The sequence below is a fragment of the Mus caroli genome, unplaced genomic scaffold, assembly GCF_978045245.1.
Source record: "Mus caroli unplaced genomic scaffold, Mus_caroli_1 scaffold_13, whole genome shotgun sequence".
NCBI classification, from domain to species: Eukaryota; Metazoa; Chordata; class Mammalia; order Rodentia; family Muridae; genus Mus; species Mus caroli.
The window spans coordinates 21,824,375-21,847,165 of NW_028227268.1; the positions used below are offsets into that span (position 1 = coordinate 21,824,375).

The following is a 22,791-nucleotide window of genomic DNA, read 5'->3' on the forward strand; positions in this document are numbered from 1 at the left end:
TTCTATTCCCAGCACCCACAGGGTAGCTCACAATTTTCTTTAACCTCAGTTCCAGGAGATCTAGGCCTTCTGGCTCCCGAGGGCACCACGTGCTCCTGAGGCCTTCTGGCTCCGTAGGCACCGATGCACACACCACCATGTGCTCACACCCAGAGTTTATCCTTAGATTCATCCAGCAAATATTTATTGGGTGCCTAATTATAGTCCAAAGGACACAAAAGTAAACAAAACAGACGTGTCCTCGTCGTTGGTGAAATGGGGAGACTGGATTATCTTCCCTTGTGGATGGTGCGCGCCAAGTGTTAAACAAGGAGTCGGGGTAGGGGATGAAGGCTCAGAGCGGGAGTAGGGAAAGATCACAGGCCTCTGCGAGGTTCCCAGTGCAAGAGCCAGAGAGGTGGTAGGGAGCACAGGTGTTGGGAGCGGAGAAAGCATTCCTCCTGAGACCCTGGTCCTTCTGCCTCCCGGACTCCGTTCTCCAGGAGTCCTGCCTCCAGGATTCGGCACCTCTCCGTTCGGTAGCGCTTGCTCTCCAGATCCTTGCATCTTGCCCTTCCCGGATATAGCCAGCAGGGAGCGCAAGACACAGCCAGCCACTCGCTCTGGTGCTCTGACTGCATTGCCTGAACTCCGGCTGGGGACTCTTGAACCCAAAGAGTTTGATTGGATTTTTTTTTGAGAGGAGGCATAAAGGAAAGGGGAAGAATGCTGAGGAGTAGGAAAAGCCTGGTCCTCCTGGTCCTCGGGAATTCCATTCCGTGAAGAGGAGGAAGGGTTTATGCTGGTGCTGGATTGGAGTTGGGGTGGGGCAGGGTGTACAGTGGACATCTGCCTGGGTGACAGGATCCAAGAGATTGAGCAGCCCTAGGCCTGCGGAAGTCAGCAAGGGAATAGCCAGGAGGAAATCTCATCCAATCCCAGTCCTTGGTCATTCAGAGAGTGCTGGGGGGCAACCCCTACTGGTGACCTTTTCCAGAATTTAGGCCAGGAGAGGAGGCAGGGAGAGGGAACCAAACTAGGTGTGGGCTACCCAAGGCTGGGAATTAGAGAAAATGTGCCCCTAAATTCATGGGTGGAGGTAACTAGGTGTGAAGGTTTCTGTCTCCCTGGTTCCTCTTTGGCCCATCAAGAGTTGGGGAAGACACCCTGGGAGAGACAGCACAAGACCCCTCAGGATGTCTCTATACAGGGAGTGAGCAGGATCATAGTCCCCTCTGGCTCTCCTGGCAGTGCTGGGCCCTGAAGAGGCCACAATAATGACTTAGAGAGAAGATAATTGCTTCTCCATCCTTTTTCACCCTGGTGAATGAGCAGGACCGGGGTGAGGCCGAATGTGAGCCAACACTGCCCTCTGGAGGCCACATCCAGAATTGCATGATTCTAATACTCTGACCTAGAGGATTCTCCAACATTGTCTCCATCTTTGTTTCTTTTCCCTTTTTACTCAGACTTCCCAGGGACCTCGAGACTGCTTCTACACGGGAAACATGATGTCTAACGCACATTCAATGAGCTCCTACTGTGTGCCTTGTTCTGTGCTCGGTGTAGGCTGCAAGTGCCCAGGCACAGAGAGACTGCCTGGAAGGAGGAACCTTTGGCAGATCCCTGAAGCTATGGACTCATGAGAGATGGGCTGGGCAGATGTCAAAAGGAGCCCCCTCTCCTCCTTCACTGTCCACAGTAAACACCGAGGCTGTGTCTCCTAAATTTTTGCTGACAATGAAAACATGTATACTGTGGGGGAAAGGCAGTCTATGTCTGTGATCCCAGCTCCTTTGAAGGTTGAGGCAGGGGGATTAAAAGTTTGAGGGGGATTAGTGAGATGAATCATCAGTTTAGAGAAATATTTTTCTCTTCCAGAGGTTCTGCTTCTGCCTCCCGAGTTCTGGGATTAAAAGTGTGTGCGTTACTACTTGTGTTAATAACTTAATGTCCCTAGTCAACGCACTGGTCTTTGGTGTCATATCTGGAGAGAGCAGACATTTGTCTATGTCTCCCCAGAAGAACCATATATTCTCCAGTCCCGTCCTCAGAGGCCTCCAAAGCTCCCCCCACAGTCTCCCCCCACGCCCCGCACAGGATCCGTCCAGCTCCCCTGCTCCATCTCCTTTTTGTTTTCCCGGAGACAAGTATCACTCAATGAAGGAACTCTAGCCAGGCATAGCGTGCAAGCATGGCTCTGGCAGGCCCTGCCCTTCTCTCTTATTCTATCCACCTTGCTAAAACAGTTAGATGGCATCCCAAAAGCTAGTCGCTGAGGTCTGTTCCCTTATTTGTCCACTTCCTCTTTCTGAGGTTGACTACCAAGGTCCAGCTATCAAAGTATGAAGTCCAGCCGTCAAAAGTGTACAGAAGTACACTGTAGCTGTCTTCAGACACACCAGAAGAGGGCATCTGATCCCATTACAGATGGTTGTAAACTACTATGTGGTTGCTGGAACTTGAACTCAGAAAGAGCAGTCAATGTTCTTAACAACTGAGCCATCTCTCCACCCCCAAATTATCATTTTCTTGTGGACCATATCAGTCTCCTCTGTATCCAGAGGCAGTCATTTGTCCATCCTCCCGGATAAATTCCCCTTCCCCTTCTCCCTCATCCTCTATCTCGTCTTTGTCTCTTATTCCCTGTCCCTTGTCCCTCTGAGGAAGATAAATCTCCTTTGTGCTGAGAACTTGGTCTTAGGGCTCCTGAGTGGATACCCATCATTTCACTCATAGCCCAGGCTGCTTTAGTTTTTGATCTTCCTGCCTCTGCCTCTGGAGTGCTGGGATTGCTTACAAGTGCCTGCCACTGAGCTGAATCTCTGGGTTTCAGTTCTTTGCTCCTGTTTGTAGCTCCCCTCTGGCACATGATCCCTAAGACAGCAGAGATCTAGTCTCTTTGTTCACCAATGTGTCCCAAATGCCTGTCATAATGCTTAATACATGTTTCTTAGGGGTGAATAATGATCGAAAGATAAGTTAGAGGAGTGAGGTTAAAAAGGCACGAAGCCCACCAAAAACTAAGATGGATAATGTTTCTGGCCATAACAAAAGGCAAAGTTTATGTGTTGTACCTTCACTGTAGTGACCCTGGCCTGATTCAACTCTCCACAGCTTTGTAGAGCTGTCTTAGGGTTAGCCAGGTGTAACGCCTTGTACCCTGTGTTGCTTTGAATGAGGGCGCCCTCTAGTGGGGCTCCTAGGTTTGAATACTTGCTCACAAATAGTTAGTGAACGCTTTGGAAAAGATTGGGAGCTGTGGCCTTGTTGGAAGAGGAGTGTCACTGGGAGTGGGCTTGGAGGTTTCAAAAGCTTATACCAGGTCCAGTCTCTCCATTTTCATTTTTCCCCACCCCTCTTCTCTCTGTGTATCACGATGTAAATCTCTCAAGGCTTGGGCTCGGGTGATTTTATATATATATATATATATATATATATATATATATATGCATGTATTTCCTGCCATGATGATAATGGATTAAATCTCTGCATTCCTCCAGTTGAATACTTTCTTTTATAAGAATTGCCTGGGTCACAGTGTCTCTTCACAACCATAGAACAGTAACTATGATATATATATATATTTTTTTAAAGATTTCTTTATTTATTATGTGAGTACACTGTTGCTGTTTAGAGATACACCAGAAGAGGGCATCAGATCTCATTACAGATGGTTGTGAGCCACCATGTGGTTGCTGGGATTTGAACTCATGCCCTTTGGAAGAGCAGTCAATGCTCTTTTTTTTTTTTTTTTTTTTAAGATTTTATTTATTTATTATATGTAAGTACACTGTAGCTGTCTTCAGACACTCCAGAAGACAGAGCCAGATCTCATTACGGATGGTTGTGAGCCACCATGTGGTTGCTGGGATTTGAACTCCGGACCTTTGGAAGAGCAGTCGGGTGCTCTTACCCACTGAGCCATCTCTCCAGCGCAGTCAATGCTCTTAACCGCTGAGCCATTTCTCCAGCCCCATGATATACCTTTAATACCGGCAGGAGAAAAGACTGAAGCAGGAGAGTTTCAAGTTTGAGGCTAGCCTGCCTCACAGAGAATTCCAGGCCAGCCTGAGCTACATAACAAGATCCTGATTCAAAAAGGGGAGTCGGCTGGAGAGATGGCTTAGTGGTTAAGAGCACTTGTTGCTCTTACAGGGGACCTAGCGTCCACAGGGTGGCTCACAACCATCTGTAACTCTGGTTCCTGAGGATGCAACTCCCTCTCTGGCCTCCCTGGGCACCAGGCAGGCATGTGGTGCATGTACACGCAAGCAAAACACTCATACAAAAAGCAAAAAGAATATCAATGGTGAATAGATAGATGGGAGGGAGAGGGAGAGGGAGAGGGAGAGGGAGAGGGAGAGGGAGAGGGAGAGGGAGAGGGAGAGGGAGAGGGAGAGGGAGAGGGAGAGGGAGAGGAGAGAGGGAGAGGGAGAGGGAGAGGAGAGAGAGAGAGAGAGAGAGAGAGAGAGAGAGAGAGAGATCCCAAGGGAAAGGGAAGAAGAAAGCTTGTAGGGTTCAGCAGGGTGCCATTTCTTTATTATGGCTCCCTGCTATTGTAAGATCTGAGCTTGAAGCGATCTTTCAAAACCAAACTGATTTGAGAGGATGGTTCTTCTGAGAAACGGGCGCATGAATCCCTACAGGCCTGATAGGCATGGGAAGGATGCAGGACTAGGAAGGGAAGAGGGAGCAAGGTCCAGTCACCAGTCAGAAATAGGAAGCCCTGGTCCCCAGAGGGAAGAGAAAGTGTCTGAGTGTGCCTCGCACGCTGACTGCAGCCCGTGCTGCAAAATGGCTCATCAGTGGATGCTTTTCTCCACCCTCAGATAGTAGGTACTTTCTGTTTTTCTTTTTCTTTCTTTCTTTCTTTCTTTCTTTCTTTCTTTCTTTCTTTCTTTCTTTCTTTCTTTCTTTCTTGTTTTTTTTTTTTCGGGGGGGGGGAGGGGGTTTGAGACAGGGTTTCTCTGTATAGCCCTGGCTGTCCTGGAACTCACTTTGTAGACCAGGCTGGCCTCAAACTCAGAGGTCTGCCTGTCTCTGCCTCCCAAGTGCTGGGACTAAAGGTGTGCACCACCACCGCCCGGCTTACTTTCTGTTTTTCTTAATCATACCTCTTTGTGGCTTTCTGAGAACGGTGTGAAATCCATGGACTTGCTTTCTTGTTTATCTGTCTCCCCTCTAGACTCTAAATTCCAGGAGAGCAGAGCTGGAGTTTCTCTGATTCCCTTCTCTAGTCCTAGTCTAGCCCTGTATTTGGCCTATAGAATAGGCACTCAGAGCTGGGGAGATGGTTCAGAGGGTAGAAGTCCTTGCTGCCTAAGAATGGGGTGGGGGTGGGGGTGGGGGGGGAGGCTGAGTCTGATTGACAGTATCCATGGGGAAAGCTTCAAGAGTCTGTAACCCTGGTGTTGGGGGAATGGGCTCAGGGAGCGGGGGAGGGGAGGGGAGGAGGAGAGAGAAGAGAGAATTCCCTGGGGCTTGCTGGCCAGCCAGCCAAGCTGAAACATTCCAAGCTCCAGGTTCATTGAGACATTTGTGTCAAAGGAGTAAGGTGAAAAGCAAGAGAGTTTTCCTCCAGCTTTTGGCCAGAGATGTGTTGTACACAGACATGGCTGTTCATGTACAAACACGCACACACACAAATGCACAAGCACACACATTAGAATAGGTACTCGATATGTTTGTTGAATGAATGAATGAACAGAAATAAAAGGAAATGTTTTCAGGGGAAGGGCTTTAAGGCACCTTCTCATGTAGCCTGAGCTGGCCTCAAAATTTCTATATAATTCAGGTTGGCTTCAAATCTGCCACGGAGCCCAGGCTGGCCTTGAACTCGTGATCCTTCCACCTCACACCCAGGGGCTGGGATTCCAGACGTACACTACCACCTGTGGTAGAAAGACATGTTGGAATGGCAGCGCCTCTTTACAGAGTGGGTACCGATGAAAGGGCACATTGATTCTTTCTGGGTTGTCTTTATTGGTCTGGACTGTTTGGGAAACCTGACCTCGAATGTGCTAGGAGACTCTTTGCAAAGACCTTGAGAATCAGCCCTGTCTATAGCTCAGACAAGGATGCTGGGAAGAACTGGTGCCAGAGTTCTTTAGCTTAGATAAATGTGTGGATGAAGGGCTGTGCACCGCATGCATGCCTGGTGTGTATTCATTCAACACACATATTGAGTACCTATTCTAATGTGTATATTTGTGTGTGTGCATGTATGTGTGTGTGTTTGGACCTGTACAGCAATGTGGATGTACAGTACATGTACATCTCTGGCCAGAAGCTAGAATGTACCTGGACCCAGGATGGGGTAAGACAGGTGTGTGGGACGTGTGTTGGGGTATAGGGGGAGGTTGGCTAGCACAACAATCTGAGAAGAAAGGAGGAACACTCTGCTTGCAAAATAGACCGTTGGAACAGAAGACGAACATTTGAAAAGCACTTAATGCTGGGTGGTGGTGGCGCACGCCTTTAATCCCAGCGCTTGGAAGGCAGAGGCAGGCAGATTTCTGAGTTTGAGGCCATCCTGGTCTACAAAATGAGTTCCAGGACAGCCAGGGCTATACAGAGAAACCCTGTCTCAAAAAACTAAAAAAAGAAAAAAGAAAAGAAAAAAGAAAAAAAGAAAAAGAACTTAAGGGTTTTTTTTTGTTTTTTGTTTTTTGGTTTTTTTTTTTTTTTTTGGAGGTCTGGTCTCGCTCTGTAGCCTTGGCTGGCCTGGAACTAGCTATGTTTGAGGAGTGTTTAAAAGGCAAATTCAAGCTGGGTGTGACTTGTAATTCCAGCTCAAGAAAGTCTGAAGCAGGAGAATTGAGGTCAGCCTAGGCAACATAGTGAATTTTAAGCTCGATTGGACTACAGAGTGAGACCCTCTCTCAAAAGCAAAACAAAATTGGGGTGTGTGTGGGGATTGGAGAGATGGCTCAGTGGTTGAGAACATAGGCTGCTCTTTCAGGGTTCTGCTCCCAGTTCACAGCCATCTGTAATTCCAGTTCCAGGGGATCCGATGCCCTCTTCTGGCCTCTGTGGAAAACAGGCATGGTAGTGGTGTCCAGATATATAAGCAAGCAAAACACTCATATGCACAAACAAAACCGTATGTCTGTGTGTGTATACATACATACATACATACATACATATGTGTGTGCGTGTGTAAACTGTCTCTGTCTGCGTATAAACATAAAGGCTTGTGTTTGGATCCCTAGCATCCACATGAAGGTCTGGTATGGTGGCACCTGTCTGTAAACCCCGGGGCTGAGGGGTAGGGTGGAGTTAAGTGGATGTCTTGGGGGATCGCTGGCCAGACAGTCTCGTCAAAGTGCTGAACTCCAGATTCAGTGCGAAACCTTGTCTCAAAAAATAAGGTGGCAAGGGACGGACAACAACTGATGTTGACATGGACACCTTCATACACCACATATAAAAATATTAAAAATAAATATTTTTAAAAACGTAAAGCCAATAGCCTTGTCCACTGGAGGATGGTGAATGGAGAACATCAAGAACGATTTTGAGACTTGAGTCCATGAGTCACCCATCTCCCTTAAGCCTGTCTCCCAGTCTAAAAGCACAGAAATGGCTACTGCCCTCCCACTCCTTATACCAGTTCATTCAGGACTGAGAGCCAGCTTCCAAAGTAGCCATTTTTCTGGGGAGCATACGTCCGTCCATGAGCTGAAGAGCACGGGTAAAGTCGTGAAGACCGACATCGATCAGTTCAGACCCTGGGATAACGGATGTTTTGGTTTGTGTGTGTGTGTGTGTGTGTGTGTGTGTGTGTACACGGGGATCTTGAAGAGTCGTCACAGCGAAACATTTAAGCAGGATCGCCTCCGAAGACGTTCTTTTTGGAATGTTTGAAGAACAGGTGCTTGCTTGGACTGTAGGGCTTGAGAATTAGGGTTGGAGATAAAGAACGAGTGAACGCACTAAGATGGAAGACGTCCAGGAGCGAGCGCGGGAGTGAGAGCGCAAGGACCTGTGGATGACACGCAACACGTTGAAAGCCATACCGGAGTTTGGATTTCTTGCTTAGTCTACCTGGAAAGACACAGGCGTACTGCCTCGATTCTCAGGTCACCTCGGTCTGTATACAATGTTGGGTAGGGCAACACAGAAAGCCCCTGGAAGCTGGGGTGGCGGGAGCGCGCGCGGGGGGCTGAAAGGGGGGGGGGGGGTTGTTTCTAGGCAGAAGCTACGGGTCCCTCTACTCAAGTCCAGGGAAGCGGCGGCTTTGGACAGAACCATTCTCAGAAGATGGAAGGGAAGAGAAATCCATCACCGTGAACTCGACCCCACAGAATAAGCTAGGCACTAGTTCATCTCTTTCTTTCTTCTTCTTTTATTTACTTCCTATCCCGTCACCACTGGCTGCTTTCTTGCACGATCCTGAGTCCTCGACACCATTAACAGATCAACGGTCACCCCTAGCGCCACGCGTGGTACAGCCCAGTGGAGCCCGCTCCGAGCACAGGTTATAAAGCCCCGGCTGCGGCAGCGGACTGCGGAGTCAAGATGCGCCCGAAAGAGCAGGTGCAGAGCGGTGCGGGAGACGGGACGGGGTCGGGGGACCCAGCAGCAGGCACCCCCACGACCCAGCCTGCAGTGGGTCCCGCTCCGGAGCCCTCAGCGGAGCCCAAACCTGCTCCAGCGCAGGGAACCGGGTCCGGACAGAAATCAGGATCCCGAACCAAGACAGGAAGCTTTTGTCGGTCCATGATCATTGGTGATTCGGACGCACCGTGGACCCGCTACGTATTCCAGGGGCCTTACGGTCCCCGGGCCACTGGCCTGGGCACTGGAAAGGCCGAGGGAATCTGGAAGACACCAGCCGCGTACATTGGCCGGAGGCCCGGCGTGTCCGGCCCTGAGCGTGCGGCGTTTATTCGAGAGCTGCAGGAAGGTAAACTGAGTCTCGGGGATCCCGCACTGGGCGCTATTTGGGCATCTCCAGGTAGGAGGGGGTCCACCGACTCAGGCGCCCCGCCCCCTTGTGGCTCTCAGTTCCACCTTTCCACCACTCCCGTGAGACCACAGTCTGCGGTGCCGGTTTGGTTTCCCTTTCCCCATCCCCCCCCCCTTTTCCGGTTTCCCGATTATTGTGGGTGCGTCAGGTCCAGAGCTCTCTCGCGCTCTCCGCCCGCCTCTTCGCGCCTGTTGCTGTGGCAGATCTGCGCACTCTCAGTGCCCCCTCCCCGTCTACCGCAATGCCAGCAGAGGGGCGGGGGCTGCGGGTGCGCTTTGAGCCTGCGCTAACCCGCAGGAACCAGCCTGCGTGGGTGGGTAGAGGTGTGTGTATGGGGGGAGCCTTTGACCACTACTGGGCCTCAGAGGTCTGGGTCGTACTTTTCCGAAGCTGGAATGAAGCGGGAGGAGTGGGCGGGGCACTGGGCTTCTGTACCTCCTCTTCTGGGCGGGGGCAATTTTAGGCTCAGGTGCCCGCTTCTGGGCGCTGAAGAAGTCTACTTGGCCCTCCTGTGACAAGTAACAGGTTTAGGATGGGTGACTGCATTTGTTTTTATGATCGAGGAGACTCCAGTGATGGCTAAGATGCCGATTGGGGGCGGGCATGATGAGCCCAGTATTTTCCCTGAATTCTTATCTCGAGGGACCCAGAGACCCAGGGGTCTTAAGAGTCCAGTTCATGAGCCCGGAGGATGGTTTTGTCTTTACAGCACCCAGGCCCCTCCTGAGAAAGCAGGAGTGGGGAGATCCGGAGCTGTGGAGAGGGTGTTAGGGCCAGATGGAGTGCAGTCTCACAATCTTTGTTGTGAGGGATGTAGTGGGCTACGGGCAGCCTCGTCTCCTTTCCCTGACCCACTTGGGCCTTTCCTCCTGCAGCGCTGTGTCCTAATCCACCACCCACGAAGAAGATCACCGAAGATGATGTCAAAGTGATGTTGTATTTGCTGGAAGAGGTGGGTACCTTCCTCACTCAGGCCAGCCTTCATTTTAACTCTGCCCTATAGGACTTCGGGTTTTTGTCTGTTTTCTTCTTGCCTGGGAGCCAACTTGAAGGCCCCTTTCCTGGAAGGCAAGTAGATTTCAGAGGACCAATCTGGACTGATCTTGTCAGACCCAGGAATTGGTTAATAGTCTTTGGTACTTGGACGGCTGGGTGCTGGAGAGAGAGACAGTCTTCTTGTGGCCTAGCCCTGGTTTTTCCCTCCTGTTTGGGAGGTCCCAGAAACTGCGAAGGAAATGGAATGGTTGGCTCTTCTTTTGCAGAAAGAACGGGACCTGAACACAGCCGCCCGGATTGGCCAGTCCCTGGTGAAACAGAACAGTATCTTGATGGAGGAGAATAATAAGCTGGAAACCATGCTGGGCTCAGCCCGGGAGGAGGTATCTGGGTTCCTAAGGACCAGGGAGAGTTTTCCGTGTGTCCCCTCCCCAGACTAGCACCCACTCTGCCCCCTTGTGCTTATCTTTCCGTGGCTTCTTTCCCCTGCCCTAGATTTTACATCTCCGGAAGCAGGTGAACCTGCGAGATGACCTTCTTCAGCTCTACTCAGACTCTGATGACGATGATGATGAGGAAGATGAGGAAGACGAGGAAGAGGTCGAAGAGGAGGAACGAGAAGGACAGAGGGATCAAGACCAGCAGCACGATCACCCCTATGGTGCCCCCAAGCCGTACGTGTTCGGCCTTTGTGCCCCGATCATCCGTTCTCAGAGCCTCAGTTGCTCGTTTATAAATGGGCATGGGCCTGCTGACACTGTCACTGCTGGGGAAGCCTTGGGGACTGGGATCCTCCAGCCCTTACAGTCTGACTCTCATCATCGCCCTCCCCCCTGCCAGACCCCCTAAGGCTGAGACAGCGCACCGCTGCCCGCAGCTGGAAGCCCTGCAGCAGAAGCTGAGGCTTCTGGAGGAAGAGAATGACCACCTGCGAGAGGAGGTGAGGACAGGGAGGAGGGCGTGGCCTTGGGCAGGGGGTGGTGACAGCCTCACCCCTTCCTTTTTCCCTTCCTCCAGGCCTCCCACCTTGACAACCTGGAGGACGAAGAGCAAATGCTCATTCTGGAATGTGTGGAGCAGTTCTGTACGTGACACCGTTAATTCGGAGGAGGGCACTGTCCCGAGATATGAGAGGCTGAGCTAAGGGTTTGGAGCCTGGAGAGCTGAGCTGAGGTCCTGGCTCTGGGACTTGGCCGCTGTGGTAGCCCAGACAGATTCCTTGGCTTCCCTGAACCTTCATCTTTAGAATGAGGACTGAGAACCACGGCCTGCTCCTCATCTTCTCGGGGTTTATGAGGGGCAGGAGAAGCACCATTGTTGAGCGTGGTGAAGCTCACCTGGAACCTCAGCACTCAGGAGTCAGAGACAGGAGGGTCAGGTGTTGAAGACCACCTAATGTGGGACTCTGGAGAGAGGAGGAAGGGCGGGGAGAACACGTGCCCAGGAAGGGTCGAGCACTGCAGAACACATAGAGGCCATTAAAGTCTGTCTATTATTTGGAACAGTCCAAGCTGGCAGGGTGGACAGGATGGCGAGGAGGGAGCCAGGAGCTGCCAGAGCCTGGGCACTTAGGGCTGAGACAGTTCACAGTCACACACTGATTCTAGGCTGTGCCTAGCACCGACTTAGCCTTCCTCAGTCCCTGAGGACCTCAAGCTTACCCGCTGAGATGCAGATTCAAAGGGATATATAGCATCTGGCTATTATGCTCTTTCCGAATCTCATCTCTGTCCTTCCTTCCCCTGCAAGCCACAGCTGGCAAGTCTCAGTGTCTCTAGCCCAGGACACCTCATAATGTATGATGGGGTCTCTCTACCCATCCAGGTCCCTTTTTAACCTAGCCAGGATGAATTTCTGAAACCAAATCTGGCTCTAATGTGACAAAAAAATTCCAAAATGGCTTCCCATTGGTCCAAGGATAACTGCAACCCCTTCCCCCATCTCTGTCCTGGTCTCTGCTCAATGCCCTGCCCCTCCCCCCTCCCCACTGCCCATTCCCTGCATCTTCCTTCTCGGTGTGGTGGGGCTTACATAGCCAGAGGCTCCTTCCAGAGCCCTTCCCAGATTCTGCAGCACTGAGTTGCTCACATTCACCACCTCTGGGACCCTTTCCTCTACTCCTCCGTTAACACTGGCTCCATTGTACCTCATTCTATTGGGATTGAGAGTTCCTGGTGTGGACAAGGGATTAGGTCTTACTAAGATATTCTCCAGCCCCCTGCTCTGTGTCAATAAATGATTCTCAAAAAAAAAAAAAAAAAAAAAAAAAAAAGACCTGGGGGGGAGAATGCCAAAGTCCAGAGGGACCTCTGTGGGGGTGACGGGGGCGGAGACTCAGAGCCAGGCTGACCTGTGCTTGTCCTATAGCTGAAGCCAGCCAGCAGATGGCAGAGCTCTCGGAAGTGCTGGTGTTGAGGCTGGAAGGCTATGAGAGGCAGCAGAAAGAGATCACTCAGCTGCAGGCCGAGATCACCAAGCTACAACAGCGTTGTCAGTCTGTAAGCTGCTCTGCCAGGCCCGAAGCCCTTCCCTGTGTAGGCATCAGAGTTGGCAGAGATAACGGGAGAGCTGTTCATTCTGCCCAGCCACGTCCCTAACCAAGTCCGCCCAGAGAGAATCCTACACACTCCCCAAACCAGGCTGCATGACCCCCCACTTTATGACTCCTGTTCCTCATGACTGTCAGAGACTCTGATATGGGAAGACTGGTGGGGTAGGAAGTGCAGGAGTGGGAGGCCTTGGGGAGGGGGGTTTCACACCTCATGGTTTTTTCCAGTATGGGGCTCAGACTGAGAAACTGCAGCAGATGCTGGCCTCAGAGAAGGGGATCCACTCAGAGGTGAGGTTCTATGATTCCTAGGCAAAGATCTGGAATGCACCCCCCCCCCCCAGGGACGACTTGGCTCTCCAAAGAAGACAAGCAACTTGCAGACAGAGCCTTTCTGCCCTCCACCCTGACTGGCCCACGGTCCAGCAGATACCAGTTCGTTTGAGGTCTGAAGAGGGTAGAGATCAGGATCTTGGCCAGGGTCACCCAGAATCGCACTATTTGGGTCTGGAGCTGGGGTCTTTACTTGTGCCTAAAGCAAGAGCAGGCAGAGTGCCTGACTGGAAACCCCTTGGTCCTAGCAGAGCCTGCGAGCTGGCTCCTACATGCAGGATTATGGGAGCAGGCCTCGTGACCGCCAGGAAGATGGGAAGAGTCATCGCCAGCGCTCCTCCATGTCCGCAGGCTCTGTCACCCACTATGGATACAGTGTGCCTCTGGTGAGAGTGCCCTTTTTACCTCGGTGTGCCCTGGGTTTCAGCCCTGCTGGCTGATTTCTGCCTTCAGATTATTTCTTCTGAGTGTTGGGGTGGAATGTCTCCCCTCTTGGCTGTAGGATGCACTTCCAAGTTTCCCAGAGACACTGGCTGAGGAGCTCCGAACATCTCTGAGGAAGTTCATCACTGACCCTGCGTATTTCATGGAGAGGTGTGTCTAACTGGGATCCTCAGGCTTGCCTGGTTCAGCCATGCTCATTTTGGTCCACCCAGTGCCAACTACCTTTTCTGAGTAGAGAATGGTTGACCTTAATGTTCTGACCTCCTAATGTTCAGGCATCCTTCCTGCCTCCTTATCCTGCCTCGTTCACACTGCCTAGCTCTGCAGACTCTGCATGGGATCAGTCATTTCCACCTGAGACTTTTTTTCTTTCTCTTCCTTCCTTCCTTCCTTCCTTCCTTCCTTCCTTCCTTCCTTCCTTCCTTCCTTCCTTCCTTCCTTCCCTCCCTCCCTCCCTCCCTCCCTCCCTCCCTCCCTCCTTCCTTCCTTCCTTCCTTCCTTCCTTTCTTCCTTCCTTTTCCTCCTCCTCCCCTCCTTTCCTCCTCCTCCTCTTCCTCCTCCTCCCCCTCTTCTTCTCTTCCTTCTTTTTTTTTTTTTAAAGATTTATTTCTTTATTTTACGTATATGAGTACACACTGTAGCTGTACAGATATTTGTGAGCCTTCATCTGGTTGTTGGGAATTGAATTTAGGACCTCTGCCCACTCTGGTCAACCCCGCTTGTTCTGGCCCAAAGATTTATTTATTACTATACATAAGTACACTGTGGCTGTCTTCAGACACACCAGAAGAGGGCGTCAGATCTCATTACGAGTGGTTGTGAGCCACCATGTGGTTGCTGGGATTTGAACTCAGGACCTCTGGAAGAGCAGTCAGTGCTCTTACCTGCTCAGCCATCTCACCAGCCTTCTCCTCCTTTTTGAGGCTGGATTTCTCTGTGTAACCCTGGCTGTCCTGGAACTCACTCTGTAGACCAGGCTGGCCCCGAACTTAGAGATCTGCCTGCCTCTGCCTCCCCAGGACAGGTGCCACCCTGCCTGTGCTTCATGTGACTTTTCAATGTTTATGGCCCAAGGAACTTGCAGTTTGAGTTTCTTCAGTATTCCGAAGGTCCTGATCTCTGTTAAGGATTTAATGAGATGGTTGGTGGGGGAAAGACATCAAACCTGGGGTGACCTGGCTAAGGTTTCCCCTCACCCCCATCATCTGTCTTCACATTTCAGCCGCCAGACAACCACTTGTTGCTGGTTCTGTGACCGGGAAAACTCTGAGAAATCAGTGTTTTGGGGGGGGGGCTGCTCGTCTGCTTGTTGTTTGGGGAATGGCTGTGCCCTCTCCATTCAGATCTCACCTTCTAGGTGGCTTTTTACTCCACGTGGCTGGAGATGAAGGCTTTTCTTTTCGTCACCTGACTATGACCTGAGAGGTGAACAGCCCTGGGACCCAGTCCCAGTTGGGCAGCTTGGAGTTCTTTGGGCAAAGCCATCTGACCCATCTGAGCCTTACTATAATGGATTTATTTCCATGACAACTGGCTCTGGGATGAGATATCCATCCCAGTTGCTCATCTCTAGGCTGAAGGGTGGGAGTGGAGAAGAAGAAGGGACCTCTTTGGTATTGATAACCCTCAGTCCTCCTGCTGGGGGCATGGGCTGGCGTTTTTTGGAAGCCTCCAAGATGATGCCCTCTCCCCTCACTCCTAGCTAGGACAGCTGGGGTGGGGGACTATCGGGGTGTGTGGAGTGAAGTGTTGGGGTGGCCCGTGTGGAAAGACGTCACTGTCTCCTTGCCTAGACGTGACACTCACTGCAGGGAGGGGCGGAAGAAGGAGCAGAGGGTGATGCCACCCCCACCGGCTCAAGATCCCAAGCCACCTGAAGATTTCGAGGCTCCAGAGGAGTTGGTTCCTGAGGAGGAGCTGGGGGCCATAGAAGAGGTGGGGACGGCTGAGGATGGGCAGGCGGAAGAGACCGAGCAGGCGTCTGAGGAGACCGAGGCCTGGGAGGAGGTGGAGCCGGAGGTGGACGAGACCACAAGGATGAATGTGGTGGTCTCCGCCCTGGAGGCCAGTGGCCTGGGCCCTTCCCACCTGGACATGAAGTATGTCCTCCAGCAACTGTCCAACTGGCAGGACGCCCACTCTAAGCGGCAGCAGAAGCAGAAGGTGGTCCCAAAAGGTGAGTGTTCCCGCAGAGGACACCCTCCTGCCAGTGGGACAAGCTTCCGATCATCAACCATATGAGAGGTGAGAGTAGGTGAAGACCCACCCCCCCTCCCCAGTGATCGCTTACCTCAACTCGGTCCCACTCAGTGTACTGATTTGCATGGACTTTGCATACAATTTACATACTATTTACATAGTTGCCTCCAGTCCCCCTTGGCTAGAACTGCTGCCTCAGTGTTTATTTATGCAAAATCTGCTTACAAGTCCAGCTGTCTGTCCACCTTCTTCCTGGGGGGGGGGCTGAACTGGGAATCAGGGTTGGGCTATACACACCTTTGTACCTCAACTTCCTATCTCTGCCCTATCCTTCATCCCAAATTCCTCTACCCACCAAGACTCCCCAGTCCAGCAGCAGCAAACAAACATGGGGGGCGGGATCCTGGAGCCGCAGCCCAGAGTGCCGACCCAGGACTCTCAGAGGCTGGAGGAGGAAAGGGCCACTCACTCTCCCAGTGCCAGGGAGGAAGAGGGGCCTTCTGGGGCCACCTAGGCCTGGAACGAAGGCCTCTGCCAGCAAGGGCCACAGTTGGAACATTCCCCCGGGTGAGTGTGGGGCTCCTGCAGGGTGGTAGGGGTGGGTCAGGGTCCCCTCTGCCCATCTAGAAACCCCAGCTTTGGGGGGTTACGTGCTCTGAGGGCAGGCCTTTCTGGCACTCCCTCTGAGGAGCTGTCCGGGAAGTCAGATTACTTAGCATCCGGATCTTCTTTTGTGTTAGCTCCTTTCGTCTTCATGGCCCTGTGGGTGGGTACATGTGATTGTGCACCATTTATTAGAAGAGGAACCCGAAGTTCAGAGATCTGAGATGACTTGGCCAAGGTCATACTAGGAGCAGATCTGAGCTCGTGTCTATGAGTTCTGAACCCCTGGCCTGGTCTCACTGCTGTGCACACCTCCTGCTCCCATCCTTGCGTTCCACCTGAAGTTTTGGCAGCCTCCTTCAGTCGTTCTGATGCCCCCTCCCACCCCCACCCCGTTTTTTGGGGGCACCAGTGGGTGGAACATCACTGGCTGCAGCACAGTAAGATGGCGCAGGTTGTAAGCTGGGTCAGCACTTACGTCGCTGACCACGGGGGACCTGAGTGAGGGCCAGTGGTGGTTTTCTGTTGTCTCCTCTGACAGGGCCGACTGGGTTTGAGGGTGGTCTGGCTCCTGGCTCCCATCCACCCCCTTCTTTTCCTGGGCTTGCTGTTTCCCAGCAGTCGGAAAAAGCCCCACAGACAGCTTGAGACCCCCTCCTTCTGCTGCCTGGCCAAGTCCCACCCTTCCTTCCTTTCCTCTGAAACAGGACCCTCCCCCCCATGTCTGCCAGAAGTTCTCCCTATCCTGTCCTGGTAGACCTGTCTCCTCTTGTAGGACAGGCTGAAAGAACCCCGGTCCCTCATTCTGAAACTGGGGCCAAAGCTGTGGCTGCTGGAACCCCAGATTGGCTGGCTACCAGACCCAGCTCTGAGATGGGTGTGAGTGGGCGTGTCCCTAGGGTAGACAGTTATGGGGGGCGGGGCAGGGCATCTTCTCTATCCCTTGAACCTCTCACTGTAAAGGGACTTCCCCAGTCCTGGTTGGCTTTTTGAACCTGGTCCTTTTCGCTGTTTTTTACCCTTCTCCGTTTCTATTACTGTGTGTGATGTAAAGTGTATCTGAGTGAGGGTTGTGCCCCTCTGCCCAGTGCTGTCTCTGTGTCCTGTGGCCTGTGAGTTTCCTTCTAGAGTTCTGCCTTCCTCCACATCTGTGCTCACCCAGAGCTGTGGCCTCAGCGCCTGCCCTGCTTCTGCAGCGCTTCATAGTCTTGTAGCTCGTCAGCCTTTGTATTGATATATGTGCCAATGTGGGAAATAAAGAACTTGTGAGATATCTGCCCTGTCTCAGTTGTGTTCCTTAGGGATCGTGGTGTGCGTGTGTGCGCGTGTGCGCCTGTGTATGAGTGTATGTGTGTGTATGTATGAGTGTGTGTGTATGTACAAGTGTGTGTGTGCGCCTGTGTATGAGTGTATGTGTGTGTATGTATGAGTGTGTGTGTATGTACAAGTGTGTGTGTGCGCCTGTGTATGAGTGTATGTGTGTGTATGTATGAGTGTGTGTGTATGTACGAGTGTGTGTGTGTGCGCCTGTGTATGAGTGTATGTGTGTGTATGTATGAGTGTGTGTGTATGTACGAGTGTGTGTGTGTATGCCTGTGTATGAGTGTGTGTGTGTGTATGCCTGTGTATGAGTGTCTGTGTATGTACGAGTGTGTGTGTGTATGCCTGTGTATGAATGTGTGTGTGTATGTGTGATTGTGTGTGTATGCCTGTGTATGAGTGTCTGTGTGTATGCCTGTGTATGAGTGTCTGTGTGTGTATGTATGAGTGTGTGTGTGTATGCCTGTGTATGAATGTGTGTTTGTGTATGTATGATTGTGTGTGTATGCCTGTGTATGAGTGTGTGTGTGTATGAATGAGTGTGTGTGTGTATGCCTGTGTATGAGTGTGTGTGTGTATGCCTGTGTATGAATGTGTGTGTGTGTGTGTGTGTACTGTATGGGAACAGAGCTGCAGAAAGAAGATTGACTGATATTGGATGACACACCAATGACTTTGCATTAAATATAAATGCATATGACCCATGACTGTGAGGTGTCAGGTGATGATCTATACATTTGCAGGTGGTGAAACAGAGACTCAGACAGGTTCAGTGATCTAGGGGTCTAAGAGCTGGGGATAGTGCTGAGTTTGACAAGGCTCGCTCTCCTGAACCTATCTGCCGAGAGGTCTCTGTTCCTGTGCCCTAGTTAAACAGATAAAGTGGGGAGAGAGTTGCCATCTGGCTTAGGTCAAACTCTCTAAACCTGGAATAGGAATAAGTAGGCCATCTTGGAGACACCCCCAGGAAATAGTCTTAGGGAGTGGATTAGTAACAGGAAACTAATGTAGAGGTTTGAGACAAAGTGGCTACACAGTGGTCTCACTACACTGAGCTCTTAACTTACGAGCCTTTGGGGGTGAGTCTTCATCTCTAAAGTATAATAATCCACTCATGGTTCCAAAAAAGCTTGGATCAGTTAGTTTATGTGTTCAGTATATCTCTAAGAAGCCCCCAAATCTTAAACAGTTGTGATACTCCTCCAAGTTGGAGTGGCATACACCTTTAATCCCAGTAATTGAGTAAAAGGCAGGAGGATCTCTATGAGTTCAAGGTCAGTCTGGTCTATGTAGTGAGTTCTAGAACAGCCAGAGCTACACAGTGAGACCTGCCTCAAAAAACCAAACAGAAAAGTTCAAGTTTAAAGTGACTGTGAGAGCCAAGGCAATTCTTAGCTATAAATCTTGTAGGAGGGAAAGTTGTCTACTTACAGTTTATAGCACTACACAGTAAACACACAGGGTTGCTTTTTTCCCCTCTCTTTTTGAAACTGTGACTGACTTGGAACTCAGTATATAAATCAGGCTGGCCTCAAATCTACAAAGATTTGACTGTTTCTGCCTGTCAAGTAGTGGGATAAAGGCATGCACCGTTCCTCCCCCACCCCCTCGACCCTCCCTCTACCCCCCTGCCAACTGGCAATGGTACCTTAAAGGAAAAAAATATTCTACAGTAGTACAGAGCTGTAATTTCAGCACTTGGAGGCAGAAATAGGTAGAACCGGAGTTCAAGGCCTGTTTGGGCTCTACAGCCAGACCTTATCTCAAGCAAAAAGCAACTTCAAAAGAAGACCAACAGAGGGCTGGTGAGATGGCTCAGTGGGTAAGAGCACCTGACTGCTCTTCCGAAGGTCCAGAGTTCAAATCCCAGCAACCACATGGTGGCTCACAACCATCTTTAATGAGATCTGACTCCCTCTTCTGGAGTGTCTGAAGACAGCTACAGTGTACTTGCATATAATAAATAAATCTTTTTTTAAAAAAAAAAAGACCAACAGAGAGATGGTTCAGTGGGTGAGAGAGCTTCATGGTGCAAGCCTGAGTACCTTGAATTCCCAGCACCATGGAGAGTGGAGACGACAGGACGCCTGCTGGGGCTTTTGGGCTATGAGCCTAGTTCAAGGTTTACTGAGAGGCTCTGTCTCATAGGCATAAGCCAGAGATTATAAAGGAGGACACCTAGACTCCTCCTCTGGTCTCTGAGCACATGGACGGGTGCACACACCTGCGTATACACACGCATCACGCATATACATATTCACACTCACAAAGAAGGCAATCAGACCTCATGCATGCTGTGACATATGTGTACACATATATACACACACACACACAAGTATACATAAATAAGCGTAATTACTTCTTGGGTATGGTGGTAAATATCTTTAATCCCACCACTTGGAAGGCAGAGGCAGGTAGATCTTGAGGGTAGAGGTCAGCCTGGTCTATGTAGCAAGTTCTAGGCCAGCCAGAGCCATACAGTGAGACTTTGTCTCACAAAACTAACAAAACCCAAAGGTAACCAGAGGACAAATGGTGTAGAATGGTATAGGCTGTGCCTGTCAATCCAGAACCCTGGATGATTCTTATGATGTGCTTCCTCTATACTCTGCATTCTCCTCCATGAGAGCCCCACCCCCACCCCCAACTGGCTCACCTTGTCTTCCTGGTGGGACAACCAAAATCTTCACCTCGCTTTACCTCCTTTGTCAGGCCAGGTTATTTGAATTCCCTACTCATGTTTATTACGAGACCGGAAGCACAGAGCCGCCCACCCCCACACGTCCCTGAGTCCTAGACACAATCCTTCTTGTCCCTGACATGAGGTTTTCCCTCATGGAAAGTAGGGACAGTAACCAGTAGGCTTAGCTGTTTCTAAACCTACTTTACTTAGGGTTCTAGACTGCTTCAACCCCCCTTCTAGTTCACTGACCAGAGGAACTCACTATGTAACAGTGGTGGTTCTGAACTCCTGAGTCTTCTGACTCCACCTTGCAGGCCCTAGAACTCCTTGCTTTATGAACTGTTCTTACTGTGGTGGTCCATGCCTGTTCTGCCAGAATTACAGTATTCAGCAGGCTGAGGTGGAAGGACCATCTGGAGTTGGAGACTAACCTGGTCTACTTAGTTGGCTACAGTTAGCCCTTGTCAAAAAAAAAAAAAAAAAAAAAAAAAAAAAAAAAAGGCCTAGGGTGTAGCTAGGATGGTAAAGTGCTACCATGAAGCCCAGGCCAACCTTGAACTTCCAACCCTCACAATCTCCCAAGTGCTGTGATTACAGACACCTGCCATCAGTAACTGTAGAATTCTAATCTGAGAATCTCCCTTCCTTCCTTGACTTTTTGCCTCTTAACTTGTTAAGTCTAAACTATTTCCTATTTTGCCCTATGAGAAATAGTTTAGCAGATGTAGGGGTAAGTGCTTCCCTGTGTGTCTCCTCTCGGGACCGTGCAGACAGCCAGACGTCCCTGTCTACCACAGGTACTTTGACACTAATTTTAAACATGTCCTGTTTGAACGTGTACTGCGGTCCGTTGTGGCTGGAGGAGAACTCTTTCTGATCCTTGTTCCAGACAGATGGAAAAGCATTTCATCAGCTCAGCATGTATCAGACATTGTGATTCTCTAGTAACGTCAGCACGTCTTTCTGTATCCACAACTGCTTTTGTTGATGTTTGCAGTAGTTCCCAGGATGGCAATAGTCCATCTTGTCTGCCTAGGACCCAGGCCTGGGCAGTGTAATAGGTTACTCCACTCATGTCTCTCTTAAGTCTTTTTTGTTTTGTTTTTCAAGACAGGGTTTCTCTGTGCAGCCTTGGCTCTACTAGAACTTACTCTGTAGACCAGGCTGATCTTGAACTCAGAGATTTGCCTGCCTCTGTCTCCCACCAAAACCAACACTGGACCTCCTTTAAGTCTTTAAGGATGAGTCTCTGCTATTTGACCTGACATGTGATATTGTGAGCAATAAGGTGACTTCAGGGGCTGGCACCTCCCACCATAGTGATTCTTTTTTTTTTTTTTTTTAAAGATTTATTTATTTTTATTATATGTAAGTACACTGCAGCTGTCTTCAGACACTCCAGAAGGGGGCGCCAGATCTCGTTACGGATGGTTGTGAGCCGCCATGTGGTTGCTGGGATTTGAACCTCGGACCTTCGGAAGAGCAGTCGGGTGCTCTTACCCACTGAGCCATCTCACCAGCCCCCTCACCATAGTGATTCTTATTCCTCATCCCAGGGAATTAAGAGGGAGGCTCTGTCAGCCGTCATGTTTATTTATCCAAATTATACATTCCTAGACTAAGAAATTACAAGGTATGTGTAAAGACTCACTGCACCTGTGGCAAGACACTTGGGTGGAACTCCAAGGCTTCTCTGTGCCACCTCTAACTCTGACACCATGGCCCTCTGGGTCTTTGGGGTGAGTGTTGACTCAGGCCTTGTGTTCCATAGCTTACCTTGTGAACTCTGCGTGGGGCTCTTTCCCCAGTATGCACCCACCCTGATCAGTGGCTGTTTTGGAAACCCAAGTGGATTTGGAAACCAGGCAAAGGATTATGATTTTCCATTTTAGCAGCTGGCATTGGCCTTTGACTCCTCTGCTCTTCATCTCTGAAGAACTGAATCACCATGGTAGGAGCTACCATAGTCAAGCCTGGAGCTACCATAGTCAAGCCTGCAGTTGGAACCCCTGCTTGCCCGCATTGCTTTAGCTTTTCTGTGACAATAAAGTCTACCTTGTTAGAGATGGTAATACTGTTGTTTCATATCCATTTGGTACCCTTGACATCCCTACAGCACCAGCTAGGCCAGGTAGCAGCTCCTCTGTTAACGGTAGCCTAGATCTTTGAAGATTTTTGGGTGTATTTTATATGTTATGAGGGTTTGATCTGCACACATGTAAGGATACCAGGTGCATGTGTGGTGCCACCAGAAATCAGAAGAGAGTGTCAGATCCCCTGGAACTGCAGTTACAGATAGTCATGAACCAAGATGTGGGTCCTGGGAACCAAACCCAGGTTCTCTGGAAGAATAGTCTGTACTCCTAACTGCTGATCTGATCCATCTTTAGCACACACTTTATGTGTTGAGAAGGTCTTACTCTAAAAGCCGGGCATGGTGGCGCACGCCTTTAATCCCAGCACTCGGGAGGCAGAGGCAGGTGGATTTCTGAGTTCGAGGCCAGCCTGGTCTACAGAGTGAGTTCCAGGATCAGCCAGGACTACACAGAGAAACCCTGTCTCGAAAAACCAAAAAAAAAAAAAAAAAAAAAGAGAAGGTCTTACTCTATTAGCCTAGGCTGGCCTTGAATTCAGGGGAATTCTCCTGCCTCATGTTCTGGAGTGTTGAGATTGCAGGTGTGAGCCACCATGCCCAGTAACTCCTCCAATTTC

General features: G+C 50.4%; 1 protein-coding gene across 3 annotated transcripts; it reads left to right on the plus strand.

Moving 5' to 3' along the window:
- Positions 1-8,305: 8,305 nt before the first annotated feature.
- Positions 8,306-17,341, plus strand: Hap1 (huntingtin associated protein 1). 3 transcript variants are annotated; one of them, XM_085829572.1, is made up of 14 exons: positions 8,309-8,520; positions 8,639-8,890; positions 9,829-9,905; positions 10,216-10,332; positions 10,445-10,623; positions 10,790-10,889; positions 10,967-11,033; positions 12,317-12,447; positions 12,726-12,788; positions 13,082-13,216; positions 13,333-13,424; positions 15,068-15,450; positions 15,833-16,040; positions 16,214-17,341. In XM_085829572.1, the coding sequence occupies exons 2-13, from the start codon at positions 8,704-8,706 to the stop codon at positions 15,985-15,987; spliced, it is 1,686 nt and encodes a 561-aa protein (XP_085685698.1). In that variant the 5' UTR covers positions 8,309-8,520; positions 8,639-8,703; the 3' UTR covers positions 15,988-16,040; positions 16,214-17,341. The 3 variants fall into 3 exon arrangements, with proteins under 3 accessions (XP_085685697.1, XP_085685696.1, XP_085685698.1); XM_085829571.1 differs by having other exon boundaries at positions 8,306-8,890; positions 15,086-15,450; XM_085829570.1 differs by having other exon boundaries at positions 8,308-8,890.
- The last annotated feature ends 5,450 nt before the right edge of the window (positions 17,342-22,791 follow it).